Below are 14,996 nucleotides of genomic sequence, written 5' to 3'. Positions count from 1 at the left end.
GACAAAACTACCACTGAGTTTTGGGAGAGGTTTTGTGATAAGGGACAGAGCTCTAGCTGCAAGGAGCCAATAGTGAGGAACCAACAAGGATCTGAAAAAGCATTTTAGGCGTACAATGGAGGAAGAACTGTAGCTTAGGTTAGATATCTGTTTCTTTTACAGAGGCTCTGTGACCTGGCTTGTAGCTTAGTTCTGTTTTCAGTGTTCTGAGGTGAAATTTCTGATACTGGGTGTCTGCTTATACTGTGACTTTTTTTATTTTTTTTTTTAACATACATTTTAAAGAGATTCAGAACCAAAGAGGATGATGTTCTATTACAGGCAGAGGTAATGTGTGTTGTACTTTAAATATTTACAAACCTCTTCTACACAATTGCAGTTCAATTTTTTATCTCAGCCTTTTACATAAATTTGACAGGAATTATGTTCCTTTAAAAAGCTACCTAAAAATTGGGCTGGATTGACAGCTGTAAGAGACAGAAAAGCTCTAAGTTGTGTGAATTTACACATGTTTGAGGCTTTATCGGGGTCTTCCCTGAGCATGTATGGGCAGGCAGTACAGACTTTTGGTCTGGTTGTCCTTATGCAGTTGGATGTGCTAAATGAGGCAGACTGGTCAGAGTGAGTGGTAACTGGGAAGTGTATAATTAAGCTTGCAGACATGTCTCATTAACTTTTCTGTCTCAGCTCTGCAGTGCTGTTTCTTGGTGTAAATTTGCATAAAGCATTTCCTGGCTGAGAAGTCTCTGAACAGGCACACAGTCTGATGGTTAGGGGCATTAGCCTGTGACATGAGAGATCTCAGCTTCAAGCCACCAGTCTTCCATAGCAACTTCTCTAAGATGTGTAGCTTTTCTATTTCTCAGAGATTTTTTTTCTTCTAGATGGGAGATAATGTACTTGTCCTACCTCACAGGAATCTTGCATTATCTAAATGCATGAGATGTGATGCTGGGCTGATACAGCAGTGGTGAGGGATGTGTAGATTGAGAAATGATAGGTGCCTGGTGAGCATAGTTCCCGTGGAAATAATAATGGTGGCTGTACCACCATTAGTTACATACATGTACATTATATATGTACATATAATATAAGTTACATTACATAAGGGAGAAGAGAAGGCTTTTCTGTGTTTTTTGAGGTTGTCTCTGTCAACACAGCAATACAGCATTTAGTTGGCTAAAGTCTTGCTTTTTTGTTTGGTATATTTGGAGGGTGAGCAGTGGAGTCAATTGCCACCCAGCCAGGCCTATCTCCTTCCATTAGCTTGAGCTTCTGGGTGTTGAGGGTGAAATCCTGGTGCTCAGCTTTGCAGCCACCTGAGTTTTATGTTCTGGCTTTGAAGATGGAGTGAGTCTGATGCATCAGCATCATTATTGTTATTATTGTTATTATTGTTATTGTTATTATTTATTTTCACCTAAAGCCTCAGTTGTGGTTGGCTTTCTGCTGAGCTTTGAGCTGTATTCAGAGCAGAGTTTCTAGACTGAATGAAAGTGGTATGGTGAGGCTGACAAACAAGAGGAAAGGAACCAGGAGAAGTTTGATGCAGAGAATGTGTAACTAAGTAGGTCACTTTGGTGTGCAATTCTGTGGCCTGGAATTGCATGCAAGTTGCTTATAATTTAGGAATAACCAAAGGGAATACAGGCTTTTTTTCCAGCGGCTGCTTGTCCTAGACACAGCTGCTTCACCAAGTGCTTGTTGGTGCTTCATGTGAGATGGTGCTTTAAGAGAAACGTGCAGAAGAGAGACGTAGTGGTGTGTCTGGTCAGGATGCAGGTCTTGCCTTGGAGAGGGAGAGTGTTACTCCATGAGCTGAGTGTATTTGAATGATGGACGTTTAGAGAAGGATATCATGAAGCATAGAAATACATTCAGGACAAAGGAGAAATTCACTAGTTCTGTTTTGAGAATTATTACTGTGTTATCGAGTACTTGAAATGCTGGGATGCTGGAAGCACACAGCCGTTTCTGAAGTACTAAGAGAACTTGATTAAATGCTGCTTCTGGAAAAAAGAGGAAAATAGTTTTTAAAAGATCTGCCATAGCTTGTAACTGAAGAACAAGTTTTCAAAAGGCTTCTAATGGGTCAGAATTTACACAACTCTCATGACTGTGTTAAGCATGCCCCTCATGGCAAGTTGCTTCTGTTCTCAGCGCCCTCTGGAAGAAGCCCCCATTTTGCAGCTGGGAAACAGGCTCATCTTCACAAATCCTTTGTTACAGTGAGGGTTTGGATAGTTGAGTAATGTGACCTGTTATGTGCTGTGTAATTGTAAGTTTGACCTCTGTATGCTTTAAAAACCAGAAATATATTGATTGTGATGTATTTTAGATTGTGAAGCAAGATACGTTAGCAGTCTGCTGATCTCAGGTTCTTAAATCTAGGTTTGTTTCTTTATTTTCTTCCTCTAACTGTTCTGGGAAAAGGAAAGACTGAAAAACACTTGTTCAAGAATTAAACTTCAAGGTATTTGTCTTGGAGTCTTCATCTGGCAAACTGCAGACATCTGCTAAATTAAATGCTGCTTACAGTTTAAATGATCTCTCTTTTTGTTTGCTGTTGTTCGGCTATAAGATGTTTCTCTAATGTAGTTATAGCCAAGATAAGAAGCTCTGCTGAAGTTTTAAAGAGAGATGATGATAAATTCCATCCTACAAGTGGCATTGCTTGGCTGACAGGCAAAATTTGCTGGTGTGTCTTGGGACCCATAGCAGGAAATAAGCTACACTGAGGGGGAAAAGTGAAAAAACTGTTTGGAAGAGGTGCCCTTTGATCTTACTTCATCCAAGTAGGACTTGAGAAATGAAGACGTCTGACTTTAGGATTTAAGGAGACTCTCAGAGTCTGAAGAGTTTGGTAGTTGCCACTTAGGCCTGCACTCATTGTTTCCAGCTCTCTGAAGCTGTTTTTTAGTCTTAGGGGAAAGTTCAGGAAACAGTAACTGATTAATAAAATTGCTTCTCATACAGTGAACTCTGTACTGCAGATAGAAACCTCAGCTAAAGAGAGAAAAAGTGCAGTAGTGAGTGCAGCCAGTATTGCATGTTTATAACATCCTTTACCTACATGGGGAAAATGTGGTGAAGTTAACAACTGCATTTGGCAGGCAGCTCTTGGGGCATCATCTGCTCTCAAGGTCTAAAACAGCTGAAGGTGTCCCTCTGCTCTGTGTGGCCTCAGCTGGTTCATTGCATGGTATTTATTCATCTAAACCTGCTTGAGAACCTGGACGAAGTTGGTTTAGTCACAAAATGGATGAGTTTGGCTGTGGAACAGAGGCTGTGGATATGTTCTAAAAGATGGTTGGGAAGGAGGGTACAGGTAAGGAGCCCAAACCATTTGTTTATATAATACCTAGTGTTTAGCCCTCAGGTTTAATCCCAGGTCTCCCTCCATCTGTAAGAGTGTCATGCCATCAGCTGGCAGGGCTCCTGTCCTTCCTGGAGAAACCAAGCTGCTCACTGGGGAGTAATCCCCTCAGGAGAGCTGGTTTGCAGTGAGTGCCACACACACGGCAGAGGGAACCTCTGCAGTGATGGCATGGGGGATGTGTGAAAGTGTGAGGTGAGGCCACGGCCTGCTTTGGTACCTCATCCCCTGGAACCTGCAGTGCCTTGTCACGGAGATGCTCTGTGCTAAATAGAGACGGCCCTGGAACACACAGCTCCTATCTTCAGAGGGAACAGTGTTAATAGGCAGGACACAAATGCACCCAAATCTTCTATGTATTTGCTCCTTGGCTGCAGAAAAGGCCAGGGTGCCGTAGGCCTGTTAGAAAACTTCATCCAGCTGAAGGAGAGAGGACAAGTAGTGAACTGCCAGGGTTGTCCAGCCTCCACCTTACCTGCAAGACAACACATCCACGCAAGCCGATGCAAGGGCATAGCTGCTGCTGCTCTGATGGAACAAATTCCCCTCCCTCCCTCCTTCCCTGCAAATGTGAATAGCTTTTTATCCTATCTTGAAAAGAAAGCAGATGCAAATGTACATCAGGTACTTTCAGCAGTTTAAGTGCTCTTTGAGGTTGGGAAGAAGAAATCTGATTAGGGTTACAGCTGTTTCATTTCCTGACAGATGCACAGGGTGTTGTGTGCTGGCGAACTGCGGATGTACACACACACAGCAGCTTCGTTTTGTATCAGTGGCATAACCACACAGCAGCCGGCATGTTCAGAACTCCTTGTCCTGGACACCCTGCCAAAATATGCTTTATGCAGAATTTTCTGTGAACCAGGCTGTAGTGTGTTTGTGTGTGTGTGTGTGCATGCATATAAATTTCTGTGTGTTTTCTTTGGTCGACAGGGCCTTTGTTGTTGAACTTTTTGTTGCTGGAGTGGGACAGTGTGCTGTAAACAAGCTCAGCTAATTATAAAGTACTTGTATAAAAAAATTATTTGCATTTGTACAAACAGTACTAGTAAAAGTCCCCGTGCAAGAGTACCACAAGTACCCAAATAAGCCCAGGTCTGAATGGAGAACTCTTTTCTTTCTAGCAACCACAGCTAAAAAGCTGTTTATAACTAAATGCTGAGGTGGTGTAATTTTCTTTTCTAGGAACTTGGAATAAGAATTCCTAGACCACTGGGACACGGACCAAGCAGATTCATCCCTGAGAAGGAGGTGTGGTAGTGTTTTCAAGTACATAGTGAACTTTATGCTTTTAAGGAACATAATTTTAGTAGTAGCCCACACTGGTTTCAGGACAGCTGCTGATCTGCAAAACATTTTCAGTAGTGATCACATTCAGTCCTGAGACTTTGGCCACAGTACTAGTGTACAGAACAGTCAGAGCCTTGGGGAGCTTTGGAATAGTTATAACCCCTCCCATGCTGCTATCTAGCATGAGAGAAACCCAATACCGTTTCCTTGTGAACATCCGGATGTAATTTCCTACTGGTCCACAAGGTACCTGCCCCTCTGCTCTGGGATTGCTTTTTCTTGAGCTGCCTCTAGTACTCTGAAGATTCTAAGGAGCTTCAGAGTGCTGTGGATGAGCATTTCTGCTGCTTCTCCCCTGATCGTCTGGTAAGAGAATTTGGAGCAGAGGAAAAGTTAGTAATGTGCCTGTGGTTTTGTAGGAATTTTAGTCTTTTTCAATTTCCCTTTTTTCTTTCTTGTCACCTTAGCTAGCTTTTTACTTCTTTCATTTATTTTTCACTTAGTAGAAGTGATGATTTGATTAGCTTTTTGTTATAATAAATTAAGATCAGCGTGGGGTATTCGAGAAAGTGAAGGTGAGACAGTTAAAAATGAGAAGCCAGTCTTCTATTAGAGAGAGACTAAAGCAAAAAATCTCCTTTTGCTGATATAACCACTTGTGATCTCCTAAATGAGAGGTATTACAGGGATTTTATGTGCCTTATGTGCACTGATTTAACGCCATTAATAGATTTATAGTATAATTCCTTTCACTTGGGGCCTCTGGGTGCTGTCATAATATATTTATTTGCTATTTTGTTGGTGGTACTTGGACAATATTGCTCATTGCTTTCTCTCCCATCAGACAATTCAGGTGGGAAAGGAGGACGCCACAATGCACACACTGTTTGCAGAGTCTTTTGCCACGCTGGGCCGACTGGACAACGTCACCTTGGTGATGGTTTTCCACCCGCAGTATCTGGAAAGCTTTCTAAAAACTCAGCACTATCTCCTGCAGATGGACGGCCCGCTCCCGCTCCATTACCGGCACTACATCGGGATAATGGTACGCGCCAGGCTGAAAGCGCCGCGCTGCCCGCGCCTCGAATCCTGTCTGAGAGCAGCTGTCACCGTGTTTTGTGCTTTCTAGCTGAAAGGCATTTCACCAGCAGCTAAGGGAAGAGCAGAGTAGGTTTGCTGGTGTCTGCTTTACAGATGGTTTCAGAAGAGCAGCACTTTATGTGCATAGATTTGGTAGGGCTGTGAGAAAAAGGGGAAAAGCATGCTGTAGAAATAAGACAAATTATTTGCTTCCCTAGTATATTAGAAACTATTTCTCAGGAAAGCTTGTTTTTTTGTGTATGTCCTGTCACATACACCCCTCTCTAACTCAGTAGTTGGCCCCATCATGGATTTCTGAGTATGTAAATTCTAAGCAAATTTTCTGCCAAAAGTGGTTGATTTCTAATTTTTAATTTGCCAGTTCAATGATCTTTGCTTGCTGAAGTGGAATTAAAGTTTTAGGCTGTGTCTTAATTTGATGTAGAAAGTGTGGGAGTAAGTGATACTGAGGTTTGTTTTTTTTTGCTGAGAAGCTGTCCGTAGTCTTTCTTGCCATATGCAATCTAAAACCTGCTTTTGATTGTTAGTGGTAAAGATGCAGCTAGAGACAGCTTCTTCCCCCTGGGGACTACGATGCAGTATGGATTACTTGCTTCAGGAAATGTAATAAATACATGCCTGTATTTCTCCCTGGATATAGGCATGTTGCACCTGTAGCCAGCATAATGATGGTGTGTATGAACAAGCGATACTTATGTTGTGAGAACAATAATCAACAAGCTGATGTGTTAATCTCAGAAATCTTTTCTTACTTGAGTCTTTGTTCAGTGCAAGTCTTCTTATTGGATGTTTTGAGGAAATGATGACTTACGGTATTTGTCATAAAGTACTAACTTTCTCTAATTGTTTTCTGTACCACACTGTTTTCCTTTCTAGGCTGCAGCACGGCATCAGTGCTCTTACCTTGTTAACCTCCATGTGAATGACTTCCTTCATGTTGGTGGAGACCCTAAATGGTTGAATGGTCTGGAAAATGCACCTCAAAAATTGCAAAATTTAGGAGAATTGAACAAAATGTTGGCTCACCGACCCTGGCTTATCACCAAGGAACATATCGAGGTAGGTCTTTCATAGAGTAATATGAATGTCCCTTGTTTTGATAAAGCAATCACAAATTCTTGGGGTTCAGAGCCAGACAGGATGAAAGGTGTTCTGTGGTAATGACTTTGATTTCAGGGCTACATCACTGCATGATATAGTATCACTTGTGCCCTGTTACATAAAACTAACAGGACCATAACTGCTCTTAACTGAGTAACAAATTTAGTGTGCAACACGCTGGAACTTCCCAGTCGTGTTGGAATTCTGTTGGTGCAATGACAGTGTGCTCAGGTGTGCACCTCCCTCCTCAAGCTGTGTGCTTTCAGTAGCCATTACCCCCAGGTGCTTCTGAGATGCTGCCAGAAGTCAGGCAGAACACCAGCCACCACATTTCTGTCTGGCTTGCTGCCAGTTCAAATGCTGAGTTTTCAGGCTGGGATGGAGGGAGCAGGTGGGCAGAGCTGCCCAGGAGAGTGGTGGTGGTACAGGACAGCCAGGACTGCAGCACCAACAAACCACCAAGGGGCTGCTTCTTCCACCCCTTCTGCTCTCCTCTGTGGCTGTAGGCAGGAGCAGTCCCCAGCTGGGTGCTGGGACTTCCTAGGTGCTGCCCGGCCTGGTGAGAGGTGGTGGCAGGTCCAGCTGGGGCAGGACGCTGCGCTGGCGGGGAGGGTGCACGCTCTGCCAGAAGGCCCCAAACCTCCCACACTTTCCTGCCTGAAGGGGAAGTTGGGGTTTGAAGCTTCTGGTTGAATCTAGAGCATTCCACCCACAGGGATGAGATGGAGGGAGCCTGGCCCTGGTGCTAGGGTTTTGCACAGCTGATCTGCAAGGAGTTGCCTGGGTTTTCTGATGCTGTGAAGCCCATTTGAACAAACACGCAACAGTTGTGGTTTCATCTTCCTTAGAAGTGTGAAATTTCAATGCAAGTCAGTATGGCCATGACAGAAACCACATGGTGCAGAAGAGAAACCCCAGCTTATTCAATTGCCCAGGGACAGAGAGAGAAGTTGTGTCCTTTGTGGCTTAACCATGCAGATCTATGTCTGGCAGGTCACCTGGTAACAGGTCACTGAGCATACTAATGGAAACAGAGAGTTAGGAAGCACGTTTGGATGGTGGAAAAATAATCTTACCTGGCAAAGAAATGTGTTGATAAAACTGCATTCAGATGGGGTCAAATTAATTACTTTAACACTTTTGTCTTGCATTATTTTTAAAGCAACTTTTGAAGACTGAAGAGAACAGCTGGTCCCTGGCAGAGCTGATCCATGCAGTCGTTCTCCTTACACACTACCACTCCCTTGCTTCCTTCACATTTGGCTGTGGGATCAGCCCAGAGATCGACTGTGAAGGGGGTCACACATTCAGGCCCCCCTCTGTCAGTAACTATTGCATATGTGATATAACAAACGGTTACCACGGGGTGGATGAAATCCATGGCAGCCCAGCTGGAATTATTCCAGTAAGTGTGTGTCTAAACAAACAACCTCTTCCAATAGATTGTTTAGATAGTAGTCCAATAGTATTGTCTTTGTAAACTTAATATGTGGAGGGTGCCTGTCTCTTTTCTTTCTTTGAGAATGGGATTGATGAGCCTAATCCAGATGTGGGTATTGAAAAAATGCATTTAGGAGGAGCTGAAATGATATTGGAAAGCTACCAAAGGGAGAAACAGGCACAATCTCTGTTGTCTTTTTTTTCTGCCTGTTATTCATAAAGGTGAACTGAGATGAGTCCCAGCCTCAGCTAGTTCATGACATGTGTCCTGAGCAGCAGTGGCCAGGAATGCATTTTTCATCGGTGCAATGGAAAGTTGGCTCTTCCTTTAATTCCAGGCTCTGACTTTTTTGCCCTAAGGTGTTTGTCATGCATCACACAACAGATCATTCTTAACAGATCATTCACAACTTTGTGAATCTCTTTAAAACACTCTCTCCTGCCTGCAGCAGTTGTGCTGATCTGGGCTTGTTTTCCCTTGGTGAAAAGCATGATGTGAACTAAGTGTTGGTTTAAGAACAGCCACGAGGGTGTTCTCACTGCAAGATTCTTACCAGTGATATTTTACTGCAGTGGTGTGGGTGGCATTTAAATTAGTTTGATGGAGCTTGCTGGCTCTCTGAAGGGGCAGACTGCAAAAGGCAGGGAGGAAAGGGGAAGAACTGTATAAATTAAAGATTCTTTTACTTTACTTTGGTGCTGATGAAGGTTTACAAGATCAATTACTGAATTCTTGTGGTGTTACAAAAACTGTTGTGAAAGACGATTATCTTGCACTGACTTTCTTTTGAGGCTTGGTTAAATCTGCATTTGTACTCACCCTTCCTTTTTCCTTCAATGTTTCTTCTCTGTGAGCAGAGGCGGGGAAAAATACAGTTGGGGGGTAAATTGTTGTTACTTCCTCTACCAGAATTTCTGTTACAGCTCCTTGTTTTTTTGTTGCTGAACATTTAGACTATGAGAAACTAATTTTAGTGTGAGAACAACTAGTTCCAAAGTGCTGTGATTTTTAAATCCTGCTAAAAATACCAGGGATTTAATTGGGAAAAGATGATGACTAAATGTAAACCATTGGGTCAGGTTTCTTTCAAAAACTGTGTTCCTTGAAAAATCTGTATTTAAAGATGTAAAGGACTTCAGCTGTATTTAAACTTTCTGGCTTGGCAATTTCTGCTATCATTGTCAGTTCCTGTTGCATGAAGATGAAACATCTTTCTCTTCTTTTTAGTCTACAGAGTCTGTCTGTGAAGTTGAAGCTCTTATGGAGAAAATGAAGCAGCTGCAGGAGTGCAGAGATGAAGAGGAAGCCAGCCAAGAAGAGATGGCCACACGTTTTGAAAGAGAGAAGAGAGAAAGCATGTTCGTGTGCTCTTCAGGTAGCACAGATGTAGTCTGTATATGTATTTATTAAGACTTTTTCAAATTATCTAAAGAAATACTCCTGTGAAAGGGGAAAGAAGTGCTATTAGATGTCTCACAAACATTGTAATTTCTTTGAAGGAATCAAGATTAGGGATACCTTGTTTTCTTCCAGGATCACTTGAAAGCAAAGTAGTGTCGAGATTTGTGGCTGCTCGCTGACAGACCATAACACTCTCTCACCAATATTGTGCTTAATAGAAATCTCCAGAAGAAATGGAATCTCTCTTGAGAGTTTTAGAAGTTTCACAGGAGATTTAAGCATCTTGCAAGACACTAAAAAAAACAAGACACTTGATATGCTTTGCTGTTTAAGTGTATGAAACATTACTTTTCAGATGACTGAGAGACAATACTTAATTTATTACAAGTTTAGGGTTGCGACGGGCTCTTCAGTACAGTTTCCTCTAAGACAAACTTGGCATAGAAGTCTCTTTTTTAATGAGTTCTCTGTTTCAAACCAGGTTTCTCCCCTGATATTTTTACTGACCTCTTGAGTTAGGGGGGGAAATGTCCCTTAGATTCAGGGGATAGGCTGAAGACTGCAGTACAACAGAAGGGAGAAAAAGATGTTTGCCTGTAAGAAACAACCGGAGTGTTTTTCATGGAGTTGCCTCTGAGCACCATAGCTGCAGAGAATCTGTACCAGAGAATCCTTCACTGTAGTCCAGTGAAAATGTGTTTGATTAAAAAGCAGGGAGACCCTTTCTTTTGCAAGAGTTCTGCTTATACACTTCCAATTTGTTCTTTCCAAATTGTTTGAAATTCTGTTTGACTTTAACAGAAGATGAAGAATCTGCAGCCACAAGAGATGTGTCTCGTCACTTTGAGGATACCAGCTATGGTTACAAAGACTTCTCCAGACACGGAATGCACGTGCCCACCTTTCGTGTTCAGGTAAAAGGCTGGGGGCTGCCATCAGGAGGCCTGGGGAACAACCTACTCATTGTGCCAGACACCAAACCTGGAAATGGCTGTGCTCTCACTGCCCCATGGGTGAGGCTTAAAGCCAGCCAGTGAACAACCCCCACCCCCAGTGGATTATCTGCCCTTGGATCTATAATTGTATTAACGCTCTGGGTCTTCACACGTTCATTTCTGAAATGCTCCATTCTGCATTTTTACTTATTCTAAGGATTATTCCTGGGAAGACCATGGCTATTCCTTAGTTAATCGTCTTTATCCAGATGTGGGACAACTACTTGATGAGAAGTTTCATATTGCTTATAATCTGACTTACAACACAATGGCCATGCACAAAGATGTGGATACCTCAATGCTAAGACGAGCTATTTGGAACTATATTCATTGTATGTTTGGAATAAGGTCAGTTCTACTGTTTTTGTTCTAAACACATTGGCTTTTCTTTCTTGGGTTGAACCAGAACTATTTATTAAGCAAACATGCATCTATTTTTAAACATATTTTTGTTTATGGGGAGGGCCACTAGTGCTACACTTACCCAATAATTTGTTTTGCCATAGGAACGTAGAAACAATGCAAGTGAAATAACTGCTGCTTGAAAATGAAAGTGTTTTTTTCTTTCAATTCCAAACAGATATGATGATTATGACTATGGTGAAATTAATCAGTTGCTGGACCGCAGCTTTAAAGTTTATATCAAGACTGTGGTTTGCACTCCTGAAAAGACCACAAAAAGAATGTATGATAGCTTCTGGAGACAGTTTGAACACTCTGAGAAGGTACAGTTTGTGTGCATGCTGAGGGACAGCCATGGGCCCCAGATCAGTGTCTCCCTGACAGCCACAGCCACACAGTTTAACCTTTAGCTGATGCTCCTGGGGTTCTGCTCACAGTGAAGTCACTGGGAAGTGTTGTGTTCCCAGGCTGAAATAATCTCCCTTTCCTCCTGCCTGTGTGCTGGCTAACAGCTGACATGGACTCAGCAAGCTCTGAGCAGTACAGGGGGTTAGACATGAGAATGGCACACCTTCACCTCATCTGCAGTCAGTACGGCCTGTATCCCAGAGAGGCAAGTGGTGCAAGATCCATGCATCCCTTGGCAGCAGACCTGGAACAGCTCTCTGGCTGGCCCAGGGTCTTTCCGGTACCTTGGTCCTTTTGGCATGCGCAGCCCCAAAGCAGTTTCTTTGCTAAAGCCTAAAAGCTCTGCTGCTGGGTTACAGTCTGAATTGCACTCCCAGTCACATTTCCTGCTGTTAACTCCCAGATATTGAATCCATTAATACTTCAGTTTTGCTTTGGAAGGGTATTTCTTGGCCTCATTTAAAGTCAATGCTGAAACAGAAAGATGCAGAAATCAATAATGCTCATATCACTAGAGGCTCTAGTTCTTGATAAACCCCTTAAAGCAGGGTCCCATAACTACAGTGATTTAAGATTGTTCAAGAAAAATAACTGCCTATGTTTTGGTTAGACTAACTGTGGTAGATAAGGTTTCCAAGCACACAAATCTTTCTTTAAAGCCCAAAACTTTGCATCTCCATAGCCATCAAAATCCAAGGCTCGTTCACATGCATGTCACTGAATACAATAACCATACATCCTCATGGATATCATGCAAGTGAAACCACACACAATCCTTACATGCTAGAGCAAACTCACAGCAACCTGCTGTCAGTGAGAAAATACTCTTACACCCTCCCCACCCTCTCCCCCCCAGATTTCTGATCTCATTGTCAAAGAAATGCAGTAAAGGCATTGAGGAGATGATCTGGGGAACTAAAATTCTCACTTCCAGTAGCTACTGAGCACCTGTGTCTCAGTAGAGAAAGCAGGTTTAATGACACTTGGGGAGTTTTTCTGGTGCTTCACATTGGCCAACCACTCTGTTGTTCAGGAGGTAGCTGCCTGAGTGTTTCTCTCTCAGTCCCCCAGAGGCTAATGTCCTTACCACCTCTGCCTTTGTTAGCACCCCTCTCTGCTCCACAGGTACTTACTGCCCTTCTGCCTTTAATCATTAGCCTCATTAAAACTGAACAAGCTGTGCATATTGTGCTGCTGACGAAGGGCTTGTGTGCTTGAAAGCTTGTCTGTTTTTTCCAGCTAAACCAGCTGGTGTGCTAAGGGATGATTTCCTCTTCCTATGGCCCTGGCGCTGCCTAAGCGTGCCCATGAGCCAGTGCCACACTGTGCCACAGTACCAGGTGCGGCATTGGTTCCTCTGCCGCCCTCAGTAAGCTCCACAGCAGGGTCTTGGTGGTGACAGAGACAGTGCTCCCCTGCTGCTGCACCAACACAACACCCACAGCCCCGAGGCTTCCTTGGGCTGCAGCGGGTGGTGATGAGCACAGTGCTAAAGCCTAACTTCTCTCTCCTGAAGGTCCATGTAAATTTGCTTCTGGTAGAAGCTCGGATGCAAGCCGAACTACTTTATGCTCTGAGAGCTATTACTCGCTATATGACCTGATGTCTCTGGCTGCCTGTCGACGTTGGAATGTTCTGCAGCTGCAGTATGGCAGAGGAAGATACGAAGCCTCAGGACCAACAGTAGCTCTAAGTTAAGATGCCCATTGTGCCATAACTCCTTTAGTTTCAGCTATTTCCATGTTTGGAATATCATTGCTGCCACTGGGCAGCGAACGCTTGGCAGTTGACAGACAGGGTTGTGCAGAAGTGCTGCCTGCTCATGGTATTTTGGCTTTAGACAGCCCGGGACGTTCTCTGACCTTGTGGCAATATAGCAAACCATAGATACATAGATCTTGTGTTAAGGCAAATACTGCAGGAGTCAGAGCGCAAAAAGAACTGGGACTTGATGAATTTTGCTTTCCCTACAAGAATAATTTTAGAAAATCTTGATGCTGCTATTTGTGCAGGTGGAGTGAACAGACCCAGGCTGTTCCAGTTGAGCTAGAAGTGAAAGTGAGCACTGCTATTGTCTGAGCCTTTATTGTGTGTGGTTTCCAAAAAGCCTTGTTATTTAGATTCCCTGTTTAATCAGAACTAAACCTCTTCTGTCCACACTGATAATTTGAAAGATAGCAGTCAATTTTCTCAACTAGTTTAGCCTTAAAAACAGGATGTTTGTTCAGCATTATTTTGTGAGCTCCAAAGTGCAATGGTTTTCCTATGGAAAGAAGGGGACTGGAGTCCTCAGAGCTTCTTAGAGATCTACTTACATAAAGTGTTGAGTAGCTTCTTGTCCTCCTTTTCACGGATGAACCAAAAAGGAGCTAGGACAAGGTGTGGGAATGTTGTTCTAGACTGCCAAACAGTCCTACTGTATTACATGCCCAACGCTGGTCTTAATGATTTTTGCAGTTGCTTAAATAACTAGTCTAAAAAACATCTATTTTTAGTAAATCAAAATGTGATTAAAATGCTGACATTTAATACACAGTGGTTTTGGAGAACACATGAATACTTTTGTATGAGTGTGAATTGCTTTTTAAATTTGTCAGTATTACTGGTATTTTTGAAATAAAGGTAACAACTTTTTCTCTTGGTGTTTCTGTGTGGTTTAACTTTAAGCTTCTGTTCTTACTGGTTCTAAGACCATTTAAAATTTTTGGAAGAGTAACTGAGCAAACATAGCTAAAATCATGAGCCGTGAATTTTTTAACTGAGTCTAAAATGGTGGGAGGAAAAGTTTAAAAACAGAGCTAGAGCTTCACTAACTGTATGGGGAACACCTCTTCTGTACTGCTGATATTTTCACCCATTTGGACAAAACTCTCGGGCACAAGGTGTGGTTCCTGGGGTGTCTTGTGCAGGGCCAGGAGTTGGACTCGATGATGCTAATGGGTCCTTTCCAACTCACCTGATCCTGTGCTTTTCTGTGACTCTGGGAAACAGATTTTCCCAAGCCCACAAGCAGCATCAGTTTAATTTCTGTCCTCTGGTCTGGGTCTCAGCTCAGACTGGTTTCTCTTTATACAGAACCTTCTGAGAACAGTTTTAAGTTTACAATCTAAGAAGCTGAAATATCTAAAAGGATCTAGGGGAGAAAGATTAATAAACTGTCAAAAATTGTGACTAACAGGAAGCATCTGGTGCTTCCTCTTAACTGAAAATACAGGATTTTTAATGTTCCAAAAACAGTGCAAAACTTTCCTGTCTTAAGGGCATTGTATAGCTGAGCTGTTCCTTTCCAGTCTGTGAATGGTTTCTGCAGCGTTTGAGTCTCCAGGTGCTTTCTGAGGTCAAAGGTAGACAGGAATTTTTCCAAGAAACCTAAACTGGCCGTTTCCATCCTCTGCTCCTGCTCTCCAGCCACATCCAAATGCCCTCTTGCTTTTCAAGCAGTAAACACTGCAGCGTATCTGTGTGTGAGTGGCTTCATCTG

At 42.9% G+C, this 14,996-nt stretch overlaps 1 protein-coding gene across 5 annotated transcripts in view; it reads left to right on the top strand.

The window, feature by feature from the left end:
• The window catches only part of SESN1 (sestrin 1), an 80,290-nt gene extending 66,141 nt beyond the window's left edge, over positions 1-14,149 (top strand). For 4 of the 5 annotated variants that reach the window (XM_066315228.1, XM_066315232.1, XM_066315231.1 and 1 more), the window contains exons 2-10: positions 4,562-4,627; positions 5,511-5,711; positions 6,644-6,826; positions 8,031-8,273; positions 9,537-9,684; positions 10,512-10,624; positions 10,863-11,053; positions 11,286-11,430; positions 13,032-14,149. In XM_066315228.1, the coding sequence (XP_066171325.1) occupies positions 4,562-4,627; positions 5,511-5,711; positions 6,644-6,826; positions 8,031-8,273; positions 9,537-9,684; positions 10,512-10,624; positions 10,863-11,053; positions 11,286-11,430; positions 13,032-13,118 (1,377 nt within the window). In that variant the 3' untranslated portion in view covers positions 13,119-14,149. Of the gene's footprint in view, positions 1-4,561; positions 4,628-4,889; positions 5,033-5,510; positions 5,712-6,643; positions 6,827-8,030; positions 8,274-9,536; positions 9,685-10,511; positions 10,625-10,862; positions 11,054-11,285; positions 11,431-13,031 lie in introns of those variants that run through there. The other variant, XM_066315233.1, reaches the window with a different exon arrangement.
• The last annotated feature ends 847 nt before the right edge of the window (positions 14,150-14,996 follow it).

Source organism: Sylvia atricapilla, chromosome 3, assembly GCF_009819655.1.
Source record: "Sylvia atricapilla isolate bSylAtr1 chromosome 3, bSylAtr1.pri, whole genome shotgun sequence".
Taxonomy (NCBI): domain Eukaryota; kingdom Metazoa; phylum Chordata; class Aves; order Passeriformes; family Sylviidae; genus Sylvia; species Sylvia atricapilla.
The sequence above is the reverse complement of the archived record's forward strand: the minus strand, read 5'-3'. Positions and strand labels throughout refer to the sequence as shown.